The following is a 25,241-nucleotide window of genomic DNA, read 5'->3' as shown; positions in this document are numbered from 1 at the left end:
GGCATTCATTGTTACGTTTTCTGTGAAAGTTTTATTGGTTAAGTTTTCTGGGACTGACACGCTCCAGACCGGGAAGTGTTTCATACTGGGGGTTTCAACAGCATCTAGGTGTTCCCAGTCTCTGAAACCTCTGTCTGTTTCAGAACCAGAGAATTTTTCTTTCTGGCTGAGCAGGGTAGTGAATTATTTAAACAAAGTCAGGCAGCTCCAAAGCAGGGGAGACGCAAAGGGGTGGGAAAAGTGAGCATGTCTTGGTGATCAAGGTGCTGGGATGATATGGAGCCAGATGCAAGAGACTGCCTTATCTAATTTAGGCTTGCCAGTTCAGACTATCCCTTCTCCCAGGTGAGTATTTTCATCACCAAATTTGTGACTATTCTGAGGTGGCTTACTCTTTTATAAACTGTTTCAAATTACTGCAGTTTAATTCCACTGCAGAAAAATGTGTTAAACCTGAATTGTTTTGTGAGAGAGAATTTTTGTCCTTCGGGCAACCTGATGTTTTGTAATTTATTCTGTATTTCTCAGTCCTGTATTAAAAAAGCTTTATCATAAGCTGTTGAGGACTGTAAGGCTGTAGAATATATACTGCTAATCTCATTTGTATTCCTTTCGCTGGCAAGTCAGGTTTGTACAACTGAAATGTGAAACAATGAACAGGGGGTGGCAACTACTGTCTCTGTCTCATGTACGTGTATATCAAGATGTCTGTCTTCAGATATTTCAGGATATTTAATATCTAGTGATAATGTAATTTATTTTTCTCCAAATAATACAGCTGAAAAGTATGTAGCTTTATTTTGCTTGAAGCCATTTTTCATTCAGTATATATTGCTAGGGTTTGGCCATAGTTTCTGCTGCAATGCCAAAGAAGTGTCTTCTGGAGTTCTGTCAATGTTTAGAACCAAAGAGGAAAGATGATTTAGAGGCAACACTGACAAGGAGCTCGTAGCTACACTGAAGTAACCTTTAAAGATGTATGGCATGCAGAGAGTTTTATCTCCTCCCAACAAAAATCACATGTAGTAAAAGATTTTTCCTCAATTATCAAAAAGCCAAACTTGTGCTTTTAGTGTGGTGTGAACTAATTGAGCAGCAGCTTTGTCAGCAGGCTGCATTGTCTCAGATTTGCAAAAGTACCAAAGCTCACTGAGCCGCCAGGTCTGACTGTATTCTCGCTGTGATGGGGAGTTTTGAGGAACACAACTAATCTCTCTTTATTACCTCTTGTTCTAGTGCGCATGATCTCACAAAATGGGATCTGTTCAGTAACTGCTACAGATTACTAAGAACTGGAATTGAACATGGAGCTATGCCAGAACAGGTACAGTAACACCACCTGCACTGCATCATTTGAGGATTCAAAGTTTTGAAGAGTCTAGTCATAGAAAAATTCAAAAGATTAATGCACTGGGATTCAGTTATTTGAATGAGATTTATATTGTGTGTAGTGAGGCCAGGAGGTGAAAAATCTTGGATTCTATGATTCTTGCCTCACCTTTCTCATCTGTAAGGTAAGGAATAACTAATGTTCCTGGCTGTGAAAAGCAATGCAGAAATCATAGAATCACAGAATGGTTTGGGTTGGAAGGAACCTTAAACGTCACCTAGTCCCAACCCCCCTGCCACGGGCAGGGACACCCCCCACCAGCCCAGGCTGCTCCCGTCCAGCCTGGCCTTGGGCACTGCCAGGGATGGGGCACCCACAGCTGCTCGGGGCAGCCTGGGCCAGTGCCTCGCCACCCTCACAGTAAATCATGATGTTTACACTGAAACCCAACAATTGTAAACCTTGGCTGCAATAAGGATTATCGCAAACGAATACTGTGCATTGAAGGTAAGATGGAAGCTTATGAAAACTAGGAAGCAAAAGAATGTTTAGCAGGGATGCTGGCCAGCCTTTCCAGTAGAGTTCTTTTAGTGGACACGTCATGGACTTTGTTTCCTCCTAGTTTGGTTTTAGTTTCTTATGGATACGCACAGGGACCATTTCAGATTTTCCCAGGTCTCCAGTTTAAACTGCAGACTGCCTTCTCCAGTGTTTCAGCACATTTTAAGCTATAATTTGATTTCAATTAGATGCCAGTTGTTAATCTTAACTTCATTTAGGAGAAAAAAAAATCTCATTAAATTCTCTAAAAGTATTTTCTGCAAAGGACTGTATGGAGGGCACATGGCCACACACCATGTGAAAGTCCTGGCTTTAAGCTGTGGGACCTTCTGCGCTCTCTGCAGTTGCTGCTTAATGCTGGAATTGTGCTACCTGGAGGGAAGGGGCCAGCAGATAAAAACTGTCCATGCAGCTACCAGCCATCCTCAGTTTCTGGATTTGACAGGGATATGGCTTCCCAAACACTTCTGTAATATCTTACCAAAAAAGTTCCTAAATCTGAATTCTCCTCAGTATTTCTTTCCCCAGTCCACAAGAAGGAGTTCGCTAAAAGGGAATGGTTTGGTCTTTGAAATTTTAAAGACACCATGGATGCTTTTATGGCACTATTAATATAAGCCTAGTCTTCTCCATGAGAAAATGTGTATTTTCTCCCTTTTTTTTAGCAATTGGGCTACACGTTCATTTGACAATGGAACAACCTTCTAGACTGTTTTACTGGTGAAGTCAGATTTAGAGGTATTTAAAGAGATGCTTTTGAGCTGAGATACGTAGAGGTTGGGTTGTACTTCTGTCATGCTGTGACATCACCTCTGGCTTTACTCTAATGCACAGTCTTCTGTTCTGTTTCCCAGCATTGCACAGTATTTTTTCCACCTGTAGTAGGCTGGTTTCTTATTGCACCAAACTTGACTAAGGAAAAATATATATTCTTGAAACAAAAAAGTACTGCCTAAGAGCTGCTCCTGTTTCTTCTCCCCAAATTGCATTATAAGTTTTACATACACTTTACTGATATGCTTCGATATTTCCAATGTGCTGGGATTCTTTGTGTTCCCTCTGTTACAGATAGTTGTTCAGGCACTGCAGTGTTCCCATTACTCCATTCTCTGGCAGCTGGTGAAAATCACTGAAGGCTCCCCTTCCAAAGTAAGTAGGCATTTGATCATACAGAAGAAGCACAACTTGCCTAAAAACGTTAGACCTGACTCTGTAACTCCACCCACTGTACCATCATTTTGTGTCGTTGTGAAACAGACATAAAATGTTGGTTGTTTGATTTATTCGGTATTTCAGGATCTATTTAACATCATGCCTATGTCTAAATAGGCTATACAAACAGTGGAAGCTTGTCTTTATTAGGATTTTATACTAACTAATTTTTATATTTCTATTGCTGAAGACACTTCATGCACTTCACTGTGAGTACAGCAGTTTGCATGAATGGATAAGTAATGCTGACAATGCTTACCCGATAGTTGTAAGCACTACTGTCGTTCTGTACACCACAGATAGCTTAATATTTATGTGTATTTACCTTGCTTACCTTTTACTTACATCTTTTATATTGCTCAATATAAAGGTAGGGTTACTAGCAGCAACAATTACTAATAAAAAGTAAGTGCACACAAGTGTAGTGCAGTAAGGACAATGTTTTATGTAACTTGTGTGTTACACTTGACTTTTCCAGGACCTTTCCTTAGCTCTTTTCTCAATCAGAGGCCAGCATACTGTCTTTTTAGGGCTTTTTCAAAAGTAATGTGTCAAATTAAAATGGTATGAAAATTGAAGTGGGAACCCCATCAACATGAAAAAGAAAAAGGTGCACATAAAAATGATAAAAATACATTGTAAATTCTTTGAGTTGTTTTGAATACTGACATATATTGACATTTGGAAATAGGTACTAGAAATAAAGAATAACTGGCATTCTTTATTCTAGCTTTCATTCCCATTTTCCCCTTTGAGCTTCTTTCTCTTTAGTGTGCTGGTAGTATATGATACTACATCTTGACTCCTTGTAACTGAGGCAACTGAATACATCCCGTTTCTTTTAAATGAACTCAGAATCTCATCACACCAAAGCATCTGAAGTCCTCCTAGCTAGCAGCATTGTTATCCTTAGGGAGAAATTTCACTTTGACAGGTGCTAAATACCTAAAATAAATCCAGGAGGCCATACATTGCTTCAGCCCTTATGTCCACAGAATCAACACACCAAATCTCATTCTAATGCTTCCCTAGTAAGGAAAACTGGACTGCTCTTTGCCTGTGTAGTGAGAGACTTGGCTATGAGGAACCAAGCCTTAGGGCAGGTACACCTAGAGCACCTGGTCAACTATCCAAGCCTGGTGCTTTCTTCAACACCTTTATTAATTTTTTTCCCATGTGCTCTTGACTGTTGGGTCTTACTGGGTGTCTTACCCACTCCTGAAGATACCCAGCAACTCTGTCCTCCTACTTGCTGGGGTCCTTGAGCAGCAATGCCCGGTCTTGCCCCACTCTGGGTGCAGATGCTGAAGCACAGGGCATTCAGTAAGATTCTTGTCTCCCCTCACAGCATTTCTCCCATTTTTTTTTTTAATACAGTAAGTTGGTGCAGTATAGTATAGATGATGCAGGGTGATAGCTGTCGGCATTGCTGGAAAAAAGTTTCATGGTTTTTTGTATCTAAATAATAGCAAAAGAAACATACTTACCATAAACTACAGCTAGTGAATAACATACGCAGCATCTATCTGCATAGGACCTAGTCAGAAGCTTTGCATTTTGGTGTCACAGTATTAATGTGGGCTGTTCTTTGCAGTATTACCATGGTGGTCCAATTACACTGAAAGAGGAAAAGACTTTCATTTATTCCAGTGACTGTTTTTTTTCTTGCAGACAAGCTTAGTGCAATTGTGTGGCTTTGTCTACTTTTTCAAAATAGGATGCATTTGTATGAGACATTGTTTTATAAGGTGACTGCAGAATAGCCTTGATCTTTCACGTATTTCTAGTACTCTTCTGATTTATATTAGTCATAATGTAGTTCCTAGGAATGGAAAGAACTAGGAAAGCTCCATGGAGAATGACCATTTGAAGTACAAGTCAGTTCTGTTTCTGGAATCCCCAATGAAAATCATAATTACTGTAACCTAGAGAGCTGTTACTAACTTACTGTTTGGGGTTTCACCCCGCCTCCTACAAAAATAATGAGTGTTCTTGCACGCTTAGGTCAAAGGGCACACTGCATTAATGCCCTTTGCTCTTCACGCCTGGCTGGCACCCTCAGCTATGCTCACACAGAAAGCAGAGAAAGAGAAAGCCGCAAACCTGATAAGCTTGCAGCATTTTGTTCGATGTGGTTTTCTCTATCAGACTTTCCATTGTAGTTTATTCACTGTGAAAATAAATCTAATCTGCACTGTATCTGTTGTTTAATCCATTAGGAGATCACTTTGCCCATGGTTGTTTTATAAGCCATGATTTAGGCTTATAAATTAGCAAACATTAAAGGGGATCACTTCTAAAGTGTGATGTATGGGAAAACAAAGGCATCAGCACAAGCATCTCAAAATGAAAAATAGTGTATTTTGCAACCATTTTTAAAATATTCAGGCTTTTACAGGAGCATTTCTGATACAGTATTTTAATATGTAGGTCCATCCAGCTTTCTAGTGTTACTTTGCTGTAGCTGTGATGTCTGAGGACAGAGGGAGGTGATGGTTTGTAGGCTGAAGCGGTGTCTTTAGTAGACCAATGGATATAGCTGTAAAAATGAAAGGCTTTTAGACACACAGGCCTTTCAGGTTTGAAATAAAAGCAGAAAATTACAAAGCAAAATACCAGCTGAGAACAATGGCTCGGTTTCTATTTAGATACAGACCCAGTAAACTGAAAGAAAAGGAAAAGGTTGTTGGTACCTGTAGGGGGGTGGGAGCGGGGGAAGGTGAGGTGGTAAGACAGTTACTGGAAGGGAAGTAGGAACCGGATAGTGGAGGGGAGAAGGAAGATAAAAAGGCTAGTGGGGAGAATACATGTCATAAAACTAATCTTCGTCCTTGTTTTTCTGCATTCCTTAGATTTATGAATTTTGGTTCCCAAGCTCATGTTTAGAAGATGATTTTTTTAGATTTCACTTGAGCATCCAGGCTGAGAGATCAGAGATGCAGGGACTGATTTGTAAGAAAAGTTCATCTGCTGCCAGCTGGGTCATTTGTGTGAGTTCATGCTGGCAAATAGTCGCTGCGCTATTTCATCTAGTTAGGTACCATGTAGGCATTCAGTGCACCAGATATATATACTTTTATATATAGTATATTAATATATTTACACTTATATTAAAAATATGAAATTCTGCGTATAGGAATCAAGGATGTTAATGTTTCTGTGGGAGGAATTACTTAGATTGGTAGTCATGGGCATATATTGGCAAGTTTTACATTTCTTAATCAGGTATGCTCTGCATCCATTAGGTATACATTTTGTTGCAGGGAGTTTGGGGGGGGTTGGTTCTGGTAAGATGTCTTTCAAAGTCTTTGAGTAGAGTTCAAAATTGCTTAATAATTTTGTGTATTGGTTCCTCGAGTAGAGTCATACATGGCAACCAGGGGTATACAACTGGGAACAGGATCTGTTTGGAATGAAGTTATTCTTTTTCTGGTGTTCAGGTGGCTCTTCCAAAAAATACAGCCTCTCTGCTAAGAGGATTGCCCTTGTTTGGAAACTGTCCTGGGCATTATGCCCAAGCCCAGGGCATGTTTATTGCTTTCTGAGAGATACTTTATATTATAGCTGTTGTGTATGTTTTGGATTGTGGCTGACTACACAAAGCTAGGTCTGTTGGTCTACAGGCTTTATATAGGTGGCAGGGAAAAACTGTTTGACTTCTGTGGTTTAAATTGACGTACGGAATTAGACTCTATAACTTGAAAGTTATAAAGTAGGTATGTTTATTGCGTGCAGATGCACGGGGGATCGCTCCTCCACAAGCGTGCATGCCCGAAGTGACGAACCATCTCACATTTATACAATAAAACAAATGAATATTCAATTAATGCCTATACATATTCATTACCTAAACCCCCTTACTCTTGCTTTGTATGTTAATTAGCTTATCAGTCCTTTGCCTGGAATGTGGTGGTCTTGCAGGTTTGTAGGTGATTCATGTCTTTGTGACTATCTGATCTTCTCCAGCAAGAAGACTTAGCACTCCCTTCCTCTAGATAACATTGGAATGTCTCTCATCCTTTTCTCATCCTTTTATAAATAGCCCCGTTATTAGAGGAAGAAGGGTAGGTGTCTCCTCAAAGCTGTGTGACTATGTGACCATACACCACACCCATGACCAGTCACCATACCCACATTCCTTGAGCAGACATATACAATCACAATCGATGTCCATTGTCCCCATTTCACACTATTTCTCCATATCAAAATCAAATTCAGATCAAGTCAGCTCATTGATTTATTAACACCATATGATTAATGTACAGTCAGTGCAACACATCTCCAGGGTAAGTATCAGTGATGTAGCAGGTAAACCAGAGTACTAGACACTTTTATAATGCTAATGAACACCTACAAATTTTCAACTACCCTTCTGTAACTGTTCACAAGTTACTCTGATCACCTCCCCAAGTCACACACACAATTTGGGTACACGCACAGACCGCCACTCTCACAGGAACATGAGGTACAAGCCCATTCCCCTTCCTTTGGCAGCATGAGAGATCCTCTGCATGGATGTGTCTGCTGTCAGACACGTGGGTGCCCCAGCTTCATGGTACCCAGGCCCGTGGAGCACTCCACAGCCACATGCACGCGCTTGAGGGGCGAGTTGCTGTGTGTTGCACCCCATGCTGTGAAACAGAATGAGGGCTTAAAAAGATTGGTCAGGATGAGTTCGGTACAATGCTCTGGGTGATGCTCTGTTTATGTTGAGAAGGGAATGTACTCTGAATAATTAGAAAAGGTTCCACTGGGGATGTTAAAGGAATGTACTCTGTAAAGTACTTTGAATAAGAAAAGGTTCCACTGACAAAGTTAAAGGAATGTACCACTGACAATGTTAATGTACTCTGAATAATCAGAAAAGCTAAGGAGGGCACCTTAAGGAGATAAGGAGACCATGAGTCAGGAAATCGTTGAACAAAAAGTTGAAAGGTTTACTCCACCTAGATCCCACCTATTATGAATGGAATGATTAGGTGTCAAAATCAAATGAATATGTATGTTAAGATGTTGTAACCTCTCAGGAAAACTGTATAAATTACCTAACTTTTCACTGAAAACTTGGGAGCTAGTTTGTCCGGTGCAAACCGGCTAGCTCCCCAGCGTTGCAAGAATTAAATACCTTTGCTGCTTAAAGACAAAATTCGTCTCTGAGCAGTTACTCTGTGCCGTTTTGGCATCAACTGACAGTCCTTCAGGTGGGTGCAGGCAGGGAGAGGGTGCCCTGGGTGCCACCAGCCCTGGGCGGTGGTTGCAGCCTTGAGGTGTCTGACTGGGTTTGACTGCTGCTCTCATCCACCCCGAGGTTCCTCTCCCTGATCACAACTGTTCACGCTACCTTTATACTTTTTATACAAGGTGACTTCTCCTTGTCTCAAGAATTTCTTGGTCATCGCCTGGTTACTGTTTAATCTAGTCATTTTAAGCAAATTAATTGTTAACTTTCCTCTTAGCCTTACCAGTTTTTAGGCAAGCACTCCTCGGAACAGGCAGGTTTGGGTGTTCTGTCACGGGCAGTGTTGCACTCGTTCTCATCATGTCAACAGTTGTTTTTCCAGGCTGTTACCAAGAGGCTGCTCTGCAGATTGCCCCACAGTGTCATATCATTTGTAGATTGCAGTTTTCATCATCGAGCTTAAGGAAGTGAAGTTCCAAAGATATTTTAATAGAAGGGTGATAATTACTTGATTATTTGAATTGGTAAGAAAGTCCAAATTCTCTGCCCAGTAACGAAGATTCCACCAGTTAACTTAAACACAGCACAGAGTTGGGGCTGAGTTACTTTAAAACTCTTTTTCAAGGTAGCCTGTGAGAAAAGGGGCATACTGTGGCCTCATCTTGGTGTCTAAAATCTGAAAGGAAAAAAATATTACTAAAAGGAAGGTAGCAGCAGGTAAGAATGAAATGTGTAAGCCTTGAAATACCCATAGCATAACGCTCTAACCTTTGGTCTTCCTTCTGTACGTGCTCGGGGGGGCTGAGGCCTTTTTTGGTTTTTTGGGGGGAGCGGTCTGTTGTAGCCTGGAGGAAAACTGTTCTTCACATGGAGTTTGAGGATGGTTTCAAAGGTAACTGGTAATTTGTCAGCAAGAGTTCCCCTGTCTGTGTATTTTCGAGAGCCAAGACAGGCTTGACATAGGAGACTTGGGGACTAGATTATACAGTTTCCATCTAGATGTCTTCATGTATCCAATAAACCAGGTGCCTGGGACTGTTGTACGATGCACTGTACATGTACATAATGAAAAGGAAATATTTGCAGAAGAACAGAGTCCAGAATCTTAGAACAGTGTTAAAAAAAAAAAAAAGGCATGACTAGAGCAAACATTCAGAGGCAAGACAAAGGCAAAACAGTTCTGAATGAGCAGCAGCCAGACTAGCCAAATGCATAGCTATTGCAAAGTGATTAGTAGGCAGAGGAATTAGTAGAGAGGATTTAAAGAGGGATTTAAAGAACAACATAGTGACTTGGTGACTTTTCATATTTATATGGCCACAATGAAAGAAAGCACAAAGTGCTGAAAGGAGGAAGAGAGTCACAAGGTGCAAAAGGTCAGATTGTGTTCCACTGTCGAGTTTGAAAGCTAATGGCTCTTGAACATTGTAAAGTTAATCAAAGAGTTGAAGTTGGGAGGAGAAGGAAGTTAATACTGCAAATAGAGGAAAGGCAGTGGGCAAAGAGGAGGAAAAGCATTGGGTCTGGTAGATGAACCTAGCAAAAGCACAGCATTTTTAAATGGCTTCAGTGGGGAAAAACCAGGCTTCAGTTTGAAGCTAGAAAATAACTGGGGCGTTTTAAATAGCAGAATTGTGAACGCAGTTCCATTACAGGTGGTGGCAGAGCCAATGCAAGTCCTTGCTCTTAGTGGCTTATTCTTGTTCCTGCTGTGGACTAGTTAAATTTGAAGATATCACGCTGCACAGTTCAAGAAAGGGTGATTTTTCTCCTGGGTCACTTTAGTGATCCAGTTCGTGGTGTGACCCCATGGTTTTACTCTAGCAACCAAGAGGACAGTGAAATTTTTTCATACCAGTTTTTCTGCTGAAGCCAGCATATCAGGTAATCACACCTCAGGAGCCTTGGCTATGTGCCTAAGGGTGGTAAAAAACTTGAAAATCTAATTCACTTTTTTTCTTCCAGTTTTCTCTTTTGAAAAATATTACCACTCTGTAGTAGTCTGGGGATTTCTCCAAATTTAGAAAAGTTCCAGATGGCTCTGTTGCACTGTTCAGCTGGGCGTTCTTTTGCTGTCTGTAACTTTTCAAAATGGATCTTTGTCGTGCTATCGAGAGGAAAAGAAATCATGTGTACCTACATGTTAGTTATTCTTTGAGAGAAAGAAAAATGGGAGACATACTCATTCACTCTTTAACCTTTATATAGGATTCTTCATAGGTTTTAGTTCCTCTGTTGAATTCATTAACATCTAAATGGAAGATAATTGTGATAGAAAGTAGGAAGTTATTAAAGTGATTGTAATCCTAGCGTTAAATCAGATGCTTATGTAACAGTGAACTGATAAGCCTGGCATCGGTCCTAGGTAAGGTCTTGGACTGGCAGATAGAAACCGTCAGTGCAAGGCTGAAGGGCAAAACGAGCATGGCCAAGAGGTAAGACTGGAAGGAACCAACAAATTTGTGCGGGAGAACACAGGGTTTTTGACTGACAAGGAAACCAGTTGCAATGCCGTTTCCTGTTACACATTAGTACCACATTGCATTTCAGGTCAATGTGTGAATTCAATGTAATTAATATTCAGTAGCTCAAAGCTGATTAGTATATCAGAAGAAAGTTGTAAGTGGGAAATCATCACGCAACGGGATCGCTTCTGATGTATTCCAGGAGAGATCTGTGCTCTGCTAAAAAGCGGTAATTTTTACCAACCGTCAGGGAGGGTAAGTCAAGGCATTTATAATGTGGATGGTATAGAACAACTGGTAAACAAAATACAATTAGGAAAATGAAGAGGCATGTTAAAGCTGCCAAATGGAAGGCTTCTGTCTGGGAACAAGAAGGCTGATCAGTGGAAAGCTGTGACTTAGAGCAGAGCTGTCTTGCAGATCAGGTAATGGCAGGGTGGTGCAGTGGCGCAAGGGGTCCTTGGCTGTATTATCAGAGAAAAAATTATTAGGAATAGGAAGGTGAGGTAGCTCATAGACCTTCGGTGTCCATATCAGAAAACCATTTTCACTGTATTGAGAATTATGAGAGATTAGATATTTGGGGGTGCTTCTGCACACTTGCAGACCTGCCTTCTGTTGTGAACCAGTATGGGAAGAACATATGGACCATGAAAAGGCTTTTCAGTAAACAAAGAATAACAAGATCTTATGATAGAAAGCAATAAGAAAAGCTAAAACTAGAAATGAGACACATGGACTGAACAGCCAGCATAATTAAAAATTGGAATTTTTAGCAAGGAAAACGTTTGTGGTTCACTCTGTAGGTTCTTTAGATGTAGGTTGGGTGTTGATCTGTAGGGCACGCTGCCTTCCACCTGAAACCGGTGGGGGTATCGGGGAGGGAAGTCGACCCGCAGTCTTGGTGTGGATTAGCAGCTCTTGTGATCTTCTTGGCATGAAACCCGTGACAGTGAAAACTGGGAGGGGAAGGGTCTTCCCAGCTGTGGCCACAGGTGCGTGTGGGAGATGGTGCCACCTGCGGGAGCCTGCTGGCGGATGGAGGAGCTGTGGGTGCTGGCACCAGCGCTACGGAGGAGGTGAGGGTGCTGGCACCAGCGGTACAGCGCAGGGCAGAGCCACATGTTCGGGCCACCTGGGTGGTGAGGAGCAGCACGATCCCTGCATCGGTGCTGACGAAGCCTGTCCTTTTCCCAAACCTTGAAGCCGACACAAAGTCCTAGCGATTTCTCATTCTTTTCTTCTGGTGCCTGGTTTATCACTGCTGTAAAACCATGCGCCTACTTCAGCGCGTGCCAGAAAGCCCCGTACAGTTTCCACCTGTTTCTTGGTTGTGGTAGAGGTAGCCCTAGCTCTGCACATAGGAGGGTTCTTTTTCTTCTGTGATTTGCTGTTTCCGTGCCGCTACTTGCTGTGTTCTTATGATTAGGCTCCAGTATCTTAGGTTTCGTTTTGATTTGGGTGTGCTAATGCATTTTGTTATCTGTAAAATATAAGTGCATCAGGGTACAGCATTCATTCCCCTGGGTCAAGGTACGCGGCTTCCCTATTGAACCTGCTGCTTCGGGTACCCACGTTCACAATACACAGCAGTTGTCTCTAGATCAAGCTGATCAAGAAGAGTCATTCATTTATCTTTTTCTACCCTCAAATCCTTTTTCTCCAGATCAACGAACCTCCCTCCTTCATCCATAACTCATCAGAGTTCTGCAATTTGCCTTCAATTTCCCATGTCTGCAGGAATTAGGATAATGTTTTTGTTAAACTCGAGACATTGGCATTTTACTTTTTTGTTCATGTTAATTTATCTGAGTACAGAATTCTTTAGAACCCACCAGTTAGGCTGACCTTGATGTATTAATTTTTTTGTTCTGAAGCATTTATAATTTACATTCAGTATAAAATACAATGTAGCTCAAGAATGTATTGGTTTATTATTTGTTTGGCTACTTTATAGGATTGAATGTATGAAATTACCACCATCTTTTTATTTTGCTTTTTCCTAGTAACCTTTAATTAATATTTATATATTATCCTTTTTTAATATTTATTCTAGGAGGACTTGTTGGTATTGAGGAAAACTGTGAAATCCTTTCTGGCTGTCTGCCAGCAGTGTCTATCAAATGTCAACACTCCAGTCAAAGAACAGGTAAAGGAAATGTCTGTCCCGTGCCTTTAGAAAGGTGTTAATATTAAACTGTAGTAAAACTCAAGGCAACTCTATATTGAACTTAAAGGGAAATCATCAGTGCCTTCTGTCTAAATGAAACTGAACAAACACTCCATAAGAAGAGCTGTAGTAAAAGGACCTCCAAAGCACAGCTAATGTCAGATTCACTTTTGAAATATCAGATTTACCTGGATGGTTAGGCTCATGTTCCGCTACTGTAACTTTGGGCATCTCAGTCACCTGAAGTCATTTAGACACTTGCTGTATTGACACGTGGAAATAGGTACTGTTAGAGGGTGATTGAGACCTCAGATGGGCTGAATCTTTCTCTGGATATTTCTGGATATTTTTTTTTCCCCTGTTATTGACTAATAGGGCCCTAGTCTAGAGTGACTGCTTTCCTGCTGAAGGCAAATGCCTGAAGCCTTGATGTTATTTCATTATTTAGTTACCCAAATAATTCAGTTAAATGTAGCGATGAATACTAATTATTATATCTCTTTCCCATTGTGGCTAATGGGAGAAAATAGAGGCAGTATTTTCATAGAGAAAATATATTTTTTCTCTAGACAGAAAAAAATAGCAGTACAGGTCTGTGCTGCATATTTTCTGGCAGAAAAAAAAAAAGTTACTTCATTTTACAGAAATACTCTGAGTAACACTTAAGAATGTAGTGTCCTGTCACACTGTGCAAAAATTGTCACTTCACAAATAGCTACGTCTCCTTGAGAAATCAGAGTAAAGTATCTAAACAGTGTCTTCATTACAGAGACATAAAGATCTGGAGCATCTTTCAGATTCTCAGCGATATAACCATTCTAGCTCCAGCTGCTGTGCTTCCCTCTCTGGGGAAACTGAAAACCTCAGTGCGTGCATCTCTCTGCGTGTGTATGTGTGTGCACACAGAGGCCAGAAGTATACATGTGGAATACAGCTGCATAATAAGGGATCAGATTTTTTTGTGGTTCAGTGTAGTTATCTTCTGTAGTTATCTTCTCTGGTTTAGATTTTTGGAAAGCCATGCAGGCGTGGAGTGGGAAGCTTCTCTTGTATGTATTTAGAAATTGAAATAAAAGAAACAAAATCAAAGGGCTTGTTGAAATAATTGGCAGTCTCTGAAAAAAACAAACAAAGAGACAGTTTGTTAGCTGAGATTTTATGAATATATGCTGATTTATATCAAGTCTGTTGTCATCTTTTAGTTGTCTACAAATTGCGTTTCTATCAGACCTCCCAAGGTTTTGCAAAGACTGTAACTAACTGGCATGTGGGTTTTGCCTGTGTTTTTTAAAAGACAATACTTCTTAAAAGACAGGGGTTTGGTTTTTTTGAAAAATAGCTCTGCTTGGCATTTACACTGTGTTCTGCAAGTTGATAAATATAAATATTAAAGGCTCAGAGATGTCGCTAGTTTATGTATTTTTAAAAGACTCTGATGTGTCATTGTCTTCCAGCAGATTTAAATTCAGTAATTGTTTTTTAATATTCTGAGTAGTTACTCTTGGCTTATTTTATTAATATTATATGATGTGAAAATATCATCTAGCTTCATGAAAATACCAACCATTCTAGCTTAAGCTAGCACTAATGTCTTTTCTGCATCAACAAATGGTAAATGATCTTTCCCATTACTGCAGTGCTTTTGTTCTTGATACATAGTAACATGTTCTTATTCTCTTACTATTAGTGGCCACAATTATTTTTTTCCATTGGTGATTTAAACTTTTCTTAGAAGCTCCAGTTCACAATTCTGTGGAAGCATTCAAGCTTCAGCTAGACAAAGCCACGACCAACCAGACCCAGAGAACCAAGTGTCCCAGTCAGAGCACGTTGCACTAGAGACTCCAGAGGTCCCTTCCAACTAGCGCTCCTGGGATCTTTTTCATTTTCTTCCTTAAAAAGTATATTTCTGTGAGTGCAGGGCTGCTTCTGAATCCTCTTGTTTTACTGGGGTTTTTTTGAGAATGCTGTGTAAATTGTATTGTCTCCCTACTGTATTTGATTCTTAATTTATACATTCTTTCCAGAGAAGATCAATGCACACATTGAAGGAAAGAAAAGCTTATTAACTATTTATAGAAACAGAACTCAAGCATCTAAAACTTTCCTAGACTAGGAGTGAAACAAATCTCCTCCGACTGGACATACCTACAATATATAGACATACGTATCTGGGTCCGCTGCTGCCTTTATATTGGACAGAAATAAGCACTTTCAGTGCATTATTCATATGCTTTTTTTAGAGCTCTGCATTAGGATGAGCTTGAATTCTGTTGAATATCAAAGGAGTTTAGAGCAGGTGAGATCCATCACTATCTGGAGAATATAGTACCCAAAGAGTGGCATATGTTTCCACAGTGTAAGAAGAACACAGTTTACAAGGATTTGCATTTTGTTCTTGCCTGGGTGTAGCTCATTCAGATTTTATAACGTACTCCAAGAAATAAGTGAGCTGCTATGACGTTCAGCATTCACAAAGATTTCATTTCAGAAGTCTGTAAAGCAGATTGCTCTCACTCACTACTTTTCCTTAGGCTCGGTTCCAAAATACGTTTAAACACACAGTTAACTATCTTTCTGTTCAGCTGTTTGTAGAAAGGGAATATAGGACTGATCTAAAGCATACATTGGTTTTCATGACTGTCAGAGCTATTCTGCAATCCCTCTTCAGCTGAAAACACCTCTGGCTTACCACCTGCCTGGGAGTCATGATTGGCACTGCCATGAGTGAAACTCCGGCAGGCTTGGGGGGAAGAGGCAGCACGTCCAGCATGGACCTCCTTAGGAGTCATTTGTCATGTTCATACTTTGAACCTTCCTCTCTTTTTTAGTTTTCAGAACCTGAGGTTAAAGGTAGAGAAACTAAGATGATTAAGAAGTACTTTCTGGAAGGTGCCCAGGTGCTGAACGTAATGCCAGTGGCTGCAGCTGGCTGACATCTGGGATAAGCCCCTGGGGAAAAAACCAGTGCCACTCTCGTGCGTGAGAGTACACAGATAAGCTCTTGAAAGAAATAAAGTTAGTAATAGCTGCCTTCTTTCTCTGTTCGCAGGTAATGAGGGTATAAAAGTAACGAGCATAAATCACTGAAAATTCTGCCGTTTGGCTTTTATCTGGATTTGAAAGCTGTGCAGAGTTACTTGATCCTTTTTGTCGTGAATAGTTGACGATATTCTGTAAGAATTTATTTGCTCACAGCTGCTTCTCTGTATTTTTGGGATCCGACAGTGACTCAGCTTGGATTTTCCCTTCTAATGTTTGTTTTGGAGGTTTTTTTCTAACTTTTTTTTGCTTTGGTCTGTTTATCAAAAGAGGTGGGTTTTTTGACTACAAAGTTGGCTGCAGTCCTTGAATCAGAGGTAGACTTAGAGTTCTTTTCATGGAGAAGAATTGGAAGCTTAATATGGATCATCCTGGATATGGAAGAGGTAGTAAAGACAGTTCCTTACATAGGAACCAAAGGCATAACATTCTAAATTTAGGGGAAACCCTTATGAATTTTCACAGCACACAAATGGCAAACAGTTAAAGAAGGACATTTAATAATGGTAGGGGATAGGTGGAAATTAGATAAATGGTATTTTATTTTTCACTTAACTTATGCTTCGTACTGCATTCATTCTCTTTCGCCTTTCAGGCTTTCATGCTGCTCTGTGATCTCTTGATGATTTTTAGTCATCAGTTGATGACTGGAGGTCGAGAAGGTCTTCAGCCTTTGGTGTTCAATCCAGATTCGGGCCTCCAGTCAGAACTTCTCAGTTTTGTGATGGACCATGTCTTTATTGACCAAGATGACGAAAACCAGAGCATGGGTATGTTGAGCTTTCTTGTTTTCTACTTAGCTTTTTTTTCATAACAGGCACAGAAGAAAGAAGAAAATAGAATTTCCACTTCATTGTGCTCAAACGTTTTCAGATTTTTTCTTCTTTATTTCTGGGAGGTATGAATATGAAATATTCACTGCTACTTGTGTTAAAGAAGAAGTAGTACTTACAAAGTTCACTTCATAAAAAAAGATGTTTTCAGAAGACATGGGATTGGTCTGTAAATACATGCTATAAATCTGGAATAAAATTATTCTTCCTTTACTGATCTGTATTTTCTTAACATTTATTTCCAAACAGTACAGTCTTAGTCCAGCAGCCAGCTTCATTTAATATAGCTTCAAGGGAAGAAGTACAATGGAACAGTACATAGAAGAGAAATACTTTAGAGTTACTAAATCAGGTTACCGGATCCTGAAGGCAAACCTTACCAGCAAAGCTCTAGGCAAAGAAAGCCTTAAGAAAGTGATGTTACTAGATAAACACCCCTTCTGCTCCTCCTCCAAAATAATCAGATCAAGCTCAGGACATCATTGATTTGGTTGGAGACCAGGAAAGTACTTGGGAAAGTTTTGTGTATGCTTCCCTTGTGTTTTCCTAGGCAGCTGTGCGTGGCCGTGCTTTGAGAGGGGTTTGCAGGGACCCCGACTCTACCTTCGCACAAGGATGACTTGAGATTTTTGGCTTTCGGTCAGGGAGAGGCAGATTTGGTCTGGTTTTAAATAGCTTGGTGCTGCTGGTGTGTGTTATAAATGCCTAAATGCAAGTACAGAGGTATCCCATTTCTGAATCCTAAATAGCTTTGGACAAGAGATGGATTCCCAGATAGTCAAACGACGTGAAAGAGCTGCTGAGTGCACCCTGTAGTGCTCTTTTTAGCACAGTTTCTGAATTTCCGCTGTACTCAGTTACTTCTATGTTAGCATGACACGTAGGTGCTATTTTAGATCTCTAAAGACAGCAATATATAGAACTAAGATCTCAGAGAAGGTATTTTTGCTCTGAAGGCGCTCTCAGTTCTAGCTCCCGGGCGCCTCGGCAGCTAACGTCTTTGTGGAGCATCTCTTTAAGGATTCCTGGGAAGAATACATTTTGAAACACACCTTCACCAGAAATCTGTGTGCAGTTAATCATACTTTGTGAGTTCAGCGTTCAGAATAATACATCAAGAATAGATTTTAGGAGGATCGTGTCTAATTTTTTTTGTTTGCTCTTTAGCAAAATTGCTGTTCTTCAATATCCTGTGATTGGACTGGGAAGACAGCAAAAAGATGGATGAAGGTCTTTGTGTGTAATCTCTATTCCCTCAAGCTGCTCTGACTCCGTGAAGTCAGTCTGACAGTTTGTAGCTTTTGGTATTCGGAACACATCAGTAATGATAAAAAGAAATGAAGGAAAGGTGGGATTGGGGAGGAGACTGGGCTTCAGTTCTGTGGATTAAAACATGCGTGTATATTCACGGTCAGCTCCACTGCTTCTGAGAGATTTCCTGTGATCAAATACGTGACTTAAGTGCTGTGTGGAGACTAGTGAGCAGCAAGAGAGTCTGAGTGACATTGTGTCCTTCCTCCCCCTGCCACAGCTCTGTACTGCTTCAAACTGGTTGGAAGATGCCCTCCAAGAATAAGGCACTAAATACCACAGTATATTCACTTTTATCACAACTGTTTTAACTGATTTAATTTTCTTATCTAACTTGGGGAATATGCTTTTATTACACGATGTGATATTTAACATGTGTGTAGTTGCGTTTTCATGCACAGAGTGGAGTCTTACGTGGGGACTTAATACTGTCGGCACTGATATTCAGTGTTAATGTTTCTTACAATTGAATTTTACTTCTTGTTGTTACTGATGTGCTGAAGCCATCAATTTCATCTCCAGGGCATGCAGCAGAAGTATTGCTGCTTTTAATTTTCCTTATGTTAAATATTTATAGCATAGTTACATTAATGAAGCATCTCCAAATATCCTGTGTTTTAGAAGTCAAGCAAAAAGCATTCAGTAAGTCTTCACTGTGGCCTTTCACAGGGTAAAGAAAATAAGCAGTTCCGTTCCGTGCGGATTATGTTCGCTACCTGCTCAGGACTATAGGTAGCATCCTTGGTCAGTGATGTGTCATAGTTCTGAGCTTCCCTGGATGTCCTAGCGTAGGCAGGACTCAAAAATTATCACCTTTCATTTTAGCTTCTCCTACAACAGTCCTTGCTTTGTTTCAAAGAATTGATTTTTTTCTAAAAGCTACTCCTTGACAATATTGCTTTAGAATATAGCAGTTACTTATAAACATTTTAATGTTCTTGATGCTTTCAGAGGGAGATGAAGAAGATGAAGCTAACAAAATAGAAGCTTTACATAAGAGAAGAAACCTTTTGGCTGCCTTTAGCAAGCTGATAATTTATGACATTGTGGACATGCATGCAGCAGCAGATATCTTCAAACACTATATGAAGGTACAGCTCTTGTATTCTTCCTCACTCTTCCTCACTGAACACGCTGTAGGGCCAGGGCCCCCCCCTTCTCTTCCTTCCAGACCAGTAGTTCAAGGTTGAACACTTCTGAAAGCTTTTTTGCCTTATTTGAGTTTTTGTAATATTTTTTTCCTTTCTAAATTACACTTGCTGCTGAGGAGCCACAAGCCACAAGTCCTGCGCGGCCGGAGTGCCTCGGGACAGGCAGCCCCTGGAGAACCTCCTACTCTGCTCCTCAGCTTCGTGCCTAGAATCCACAATAAACCATTACCTGTTCCATGTCGTATTTCACTAGGGTCTCCCAGTCTTGGTGCTTGACATGAGGAAGCAGGGTTTTCTGTGAGAAAACATTGTTTTCATTTGGAAAGCATTCAAAAAAAGAAAGCTGTACATAGTACTGCTGATGGGTGGGTATGCATTGACTGAACGTCCTGCCAGCTGACACTGCTTCGCATGGCATTTAGGCCCCCTGAAATGCAGGAAGACTTGCTGCTCAGCTACCTCTGCACCCTGTACTGGTGAGTTTACCTGCCAGAAAACAGGCACATCTGCAGTCCTGGCACTGCCACGGTGCGCAGAGCCCCTCAGGCTATGGTGTACCCCACCAGTCCCTCTTCCAGGGGTAAGTCACAGAGATGACAATCAAGGAAGAACTGGGAGAGAGAGTGGGGAGCAGGTCCTTTACTATAGACAGTGGTTGAGTTGTTGATATGAAATATAAAGGATTTACCTGTATCCTCCTCCTCCTCCTCTTGGTTCAGGACACGGTACAGTAGCATCCCCAGCGTGCCCTGGCCACCAGCCAGCTCGCTGCTCAGGGTTAAGTCTTGCTTAGGTTTTTTTTTCCAGAGCAGGAGTTTCCAACTGCAGCTGTCACAGTCAGGCTTAATTTCCTACCCACTGCTCCAGGTTGGCCTCCTCCTGTCCCCAACCCCTCCTTCTCTTGAAACTGGGGGAGAGTCAGAGAAATTGAATATAAATGAGAATACAATCTAGAAGGATCTCGGTACCAAGGAATGCGGGAGCAATATCTTAGAGGGAATGAAAGTAACTGGTTGCAAATGCAGAAATATTGGCAAGGCTGAAAGAATACTGTTTGGAAAAAGATTTTTTTATATTCTCAGCCTGGAAATTTTAATGATTATACAGGCTTTTCTACCCAAGTGGTCAGTACCGTAGACTGTGTCTTTCAACAATTCTTCTATTGTTGCAACCATTCTTCTAACAGAAGGAAAATCAGCAGTTCGTACTGACTAATTCCTTACTCAGCTTTCTGGCTTCAGTGGATTCGTTTCTTGGCCATCTGACTCACCTTGCCTTGTACATGGAGCTTCACACCTGTGTGCTAGTGTCCGTTCACACCTACTTGCTGAAGAGTGCGTTGGTTCAGTGTAATGTGGTTCCTTAGAATTTGCAGTTGTGGGTCACTTCCACCAAATATTTAGGTTGGGGTAGGAAGTACTGTTTTGGTTTTCAACGTACTTGTTATAAAAGATAACAACAAATACAGAAGGTCCTCTCACCTGGCCGCAGGCTACCAATCAGTTTAAATTTTGGTACTGAAACATTGCCTCCCACTCACACGAAAAAACTGGATTTCAGACTAGGTTTCTTGGCAGCTTCTGCCTTTTAAAACAAGAGTTACAAGTAATCTTTCTATCAGGAAAATGTAAGAAATTGTATAAGAGGTTCGATCTAAAGAGTTTTTTAAACACATTTTTTCCTAGTACTACAATGACTATGGAGATATCATTAAGGAAACCCTGAGCAAAACAAGGCAAATTGATAAAATCCAGTGTGCAAAGACACTCATTCTCAGTTTGCAACAGGTAAGAATATTGATTTTTATTAGAAATGCCTCACTGCAAAAAATCCTGGACAGGATTTTCCCTGGTGCCCTTTACAATGAAGCGAAAATACTACAGTTGTGTTCAGACAGAGATTATCTTGCTCCTCAATGCAGGCTGTCGCTGTTCATTTGTCTCCCTGATCTCTGTCTCCTTAAGCCTGCACTGGCAAAGGTTTGGTCAGATTGAAATGGAAGAAAGGGAGAGAAGAGCCTTGAAGGCGATTTGATCCAGCATATTCATAGCCTTTATTTAGTGGTACCTAGTACATGGAGAAGAAGAAGAATTAGGAAGACTTTCTTCTTGTAATTACCTGGAAGTAATGCATTGTCTTTACATTTTATCTAATTACCTATTTATTTTTCAGACTTCAAGCTAATTAGTTTAAGTCTTCCAATATTGCTAAGTATGTTTTTTCCCTGAAAATATTGTGAAATTTCCCTGAAAATATTATGAAAATCATAAATTATTGGCCTGATGATGAAATCCATCGTTGTTCTGCCAACAGCACAAAGTGTGTGCTTCACCAAATACCATGCGGGCCCTTGGAGTACCAGCTATATCCATTACACAGAGAAATGACTTCTATAAATTAGATGTTTTCAAATCAGCTGGGCCTTCCAAAACACGTTCCAGAGTACTAGGGATTTCCTTTGGCAATCTGGAAGCTGAGAGAGTGAAAATTTGAGGAAAAACTGATGTAATTCCAGAAGAATCTGTTGGTGCCAAAGGTAGTTCCTGTGTGTAAAACTCTGAAAGAGGAAGGAGCCAATCGCCATAGCTCAGTCAAATATCATCTATCAAAAGAAAAAATAATTAGATGAGCTATTTGCAAGTGCCTAAGTGGTAGGTAACAGCCAGTATGAATTTGTCAAGGAGAAATCATGTCAAATTAAGCTGCTTTCATTAATTGTATGGTAACAGAGCTTGTGGATATCAGAGAAACAGTAGATTTAATGCAGCTTGATTTAATATTGTCACTGACGCTGTCTCCCTTGATATTCTCATTAGCAAGTTAGGAAAATGGGATCTAAATGGCTATTTAGAAGAGGCTATAGAACTGGCTGGAAAGCTGCTGCCTAGTTCGTTATTGTGCGGAAAGGGCATGATCAAGCAGGCTTCGAAGGCATTTACCCAGTAACGCTGGTCAGATATTCAGTAAGTCTTGAATGGTGGAATAGCAATTTTGCCTCCTGAATTCAAAGAAGATGCTGACCTGAGGAGTGACGTGGGTATTTTAGAAAACAGCGTAGGAACGCAGAACTCTCTTGATGGGTTGGGAGAATAATAGATGCAAATCAGTGAAGATAAGTGCCGAATTCTTCAAGAGTTACTGTCTGCACAAGCACAAGGTGGGGGACAAGTGGCAAACAGCAGTGACACAGAAGACAGCCTGGGAACTGAAACGGATTAGAAGTTGAATATGAGAGAACTCTGTTACTTCTCTGTGCAAAAAGTCATTGTAACACCCACTCTGAGCTATAGCAGGTTAGAGCAAAAGCCTTTCTAAAGAACAGTGTTTTCTAGCTCACAGATTTTAACAATTGAATTACTTTTCTAGCTGTTTAATGAGCTTGTTCAGGAGCAAGGTCCCAATTTGGACAGGACATCTGCCCATGTTAGTGGCATTAAGGAGCTGGCCCGTCGGTTTGCCCTCACTTTTGGCTTGGATCAGATCAAGACAAGAGAGGCTGTGGCCACACTACACAAGTGAGTGGTGGTAAATAAACAAGATTTTTATATTACTTCAGATTAAAACTTTTGCTCAGCATACCTTTTCTAAAGGTACATAATCTTAACAGGTCCTGGAATAATTACATTTTTTTTCTAGTTTATGTGGAAAAATGGTGGGGGGTGTGCACGTATGTATGTAAGAAAGGAAGAAAAACTAGCTGCTACCTAGTTATTTATGGGAATTTATTGCAATGGCCATGTTTATCTCAGGTAAAGCCACAAGTATTACACATATTTGTTTGAACTGTATTTAACAACCGTAGATGGTTCTTTATACCACACCACTGTGGATTCTGTAGGCTTTTATAAAAAGATATTCCAAAAATATTTTGGAAATCTTTTTTTTTAAAGTGGATTGAAGCTTTTTACATAACTGCTGCATAGGAGAGTGTAGAAAGGTGCTGCTATATTTAAATTATGACTTTCCCATCCTATAAAAACGTTAAAATTAATTTAAAGTTTGCTACCTCAGAGACTAAGTCATTAAGACTAAGATTAGCAAAGCATGATCAAAATGCTACGAGACCCTTCCCTGTGCCAGGCAAAAGAGAAGTCAAGACATGCATGTGCCTTTATTGGGTAATGTGAAAGTAAATTGTTTTCTTTAGTCTCAAATCATAATGTAAAGATAAGGCAGAGATGCATGTATTGGTGTACCGGTAAGTAAATTCTCTTGACTCTTGATGCAAAAGCTGTATCTTGTTATATTTTTCATATCATTCTTATTGCAAGCTTCTGCCTTGTGCAGAACCAAGGAGGAGGCAGTTGGCTGTTCCTGCTAAGGCAGCCGCTTTCGGCACCTGCAGAATTTCTTGAATTGTGGTAAATTCCATCTTACCATGTGACTGACAGTATGTTTTCTTTGAGACTGAGTCCTCACCGATCAGGAGGGAACATTTGATTCCCCTTTGTCCAAAAGTAGCTGTTTGCTAGTAATGGGGGGGGGGGGGGGGGGGGGGGAAGTTATCTTGGAATATAAAGCATTTCATCACAGTTCAGATTTTGGGCAACATTTTTTTAATTTTGTTACAAATGTCTGAAAATTTTAATATTTCCTTACTGTAGAGATGGCATAGAGTTTGCCTTCAAGTATCAGAATCAAAAAGGACAAGACTATCCACCTCCTAACCTTGCTTTCCTTGAAGTGCTTAGTGAATTTTCTTCTAAACTCTTGCGACAGGACAAAAAGACTGTGTAAGTAATGCTCCGTGTTCTGCTGTGGGGTTTGCTGGGCTCTGTTCGTCACTGTGGTGTGTGTTTAAGCTCTCTACTTTGAGGTTTTCCCAATCTAACAGGGGCTATAGGAAGTCCCAGTGAGACATTTCACATACATAGTGATTTGTCATTTTATATTTTAAAGTAATAAAAATAAATGAGAAAAGGACAATCAGATCCACTGATGAGGTGACTTTGAGACCTCCCAAAACAATGTTCCTTAAAATTTCCTGTTGGGCACTGAAAATAAAAAAACAATCTCTTTTTTTCAGGCTAGAAGGAAAAAAATAAATTAAATGGTAGCAGTGCAGATTTACAGGCCTGTAAACACTGCCGTAACATCTGTTTCTGTTAGATACTTACATAAAATGAAATGTACATTTGTTGTTTATTTTAATATATTGAGTTAAACTGGGAAATAAAGGTTTGCCAAGGCTCCTGTTACTGGCACAAGAGGATAGAGAAGGAGGCTGAGAGAGGACACTGCTGTGGGTGAGGAGGGAGCAGCGTGGCAGAGACCTGGCAGGCTAGAACAAGCTGCCCGAGTTTGATATGGTGGGTAATTGCTGCAGATGAAATGCTGGAAATTAAATAAATCAGAGGTATTGTTGATAATATCTGAATAAAGAGCAGGAAATACTGCTTTGTGAGTAGCATTTGAACACACTGTCAAGAGGGGCACAGAATTGACAAAGAGAAACCTGCGTTATTAACGGCGAGTTCATACTAAAAACATGCCGTCAGCATCGCTGCAGGGATAACGCTCTGCATTTCTAATAGCTTATGTAGCAAATAGCCAGGATTTGGCCCCAGCACAGAAGCAGTAAGGGAAAAAGGAAGAGGACTCCAGTCAAAACCAGCCGAGCACTACGTGCCCAGTGTAGAACTGAACTCTTTGAATTACTTTATCACCATTTTAAAAATGCAGTTGACAGAAGGTTTATGGTTATAGAAATCTTGCCAGTCAGTTCTCTGACTACAATGAGTGTAAATCTTGCGTATCTACTATAGCTACCTCAGCTGACTCTTCCTGTCAAACTTTTCTGGTTTTCTGTGAAGACTTTTTTTTTAATTGACTTTTCTGTTATTCTTAGCAACTATGAATATTATCTTTCTCTGTGTTGTAAGAAATGCATCTTCCTTAACTTTGTATAATTTTTAATGTACGCACACTTGAACAGATTTAATTTTTTTATTGTATCAATAATTTGCCAATTCAGCAAACACAGTAGA

At 40.4% G+C, this 25,241-nt stretch overlaps 1 protein-coding gene across 2 annotated transcripts in view; it reads left to right on the top strand.

Moving 5' to 3' along the window:
• STAG1 (STAG1 cohesin complex component) overlaps positions 1–25,241 on the top strand; it is a 199,965-nt gene that overhangs the window by 159,576 nt on the left and 15,148 nt on the right. For both annotated transcript variants that reach the window (XM_055817028.1, XM_027791966.2), the window contains 8 exons: positions 1,237–1,324; positions 2,960–3,040; positions 12,804–12,896; positions 16,555–16,729; positions 19,055–19,194; positions 20,940–21,041; positions 22,621–22,769; positions 23,859–23,987. In XM_055817028.1, the coding sequence (XP_055673003.1) occupies positions 1,237–1,324; positions 2,960–3,040; positions 12,804–12,896; positions 16,555–16,729; positions 19,055–19,194; positions 20,940–21,041; positions 22,621–22,769; positions 23,859–23,987 (957 nt within the window). The remainder of the gene's footprint in view (positions 1–1,236; positions 1,325–2,959; positions 3,041–12,803; positions 12,897–16,554; positions 16,730–19,054; positions 19,195–20,939; positions 21,042–22,620; positions 22,770–23,858; positions 23,988–25,241) is intronic.

The sequence above is a fragment of the Falco peregrinus genome, chromosome 12 (assembly GCF_023634155.1).
Source record: "Falco peregrinus isolate bFalPer1 chromosome 12, bFalPer1.pri, whole genome shotgun sequence".
In the NCBI taxonomy this organism is placed as follows: domain Eukaryota; kingdom Metazoa; phylum Chordata; class Aves; order Falconiformes; family Falconidae; genus Falco; species Falco peregrinus.
Note: the sequence above shows the minus strand (reverse complement) of the source record. Positions and strands in the feature narration are given on the sequence as shown.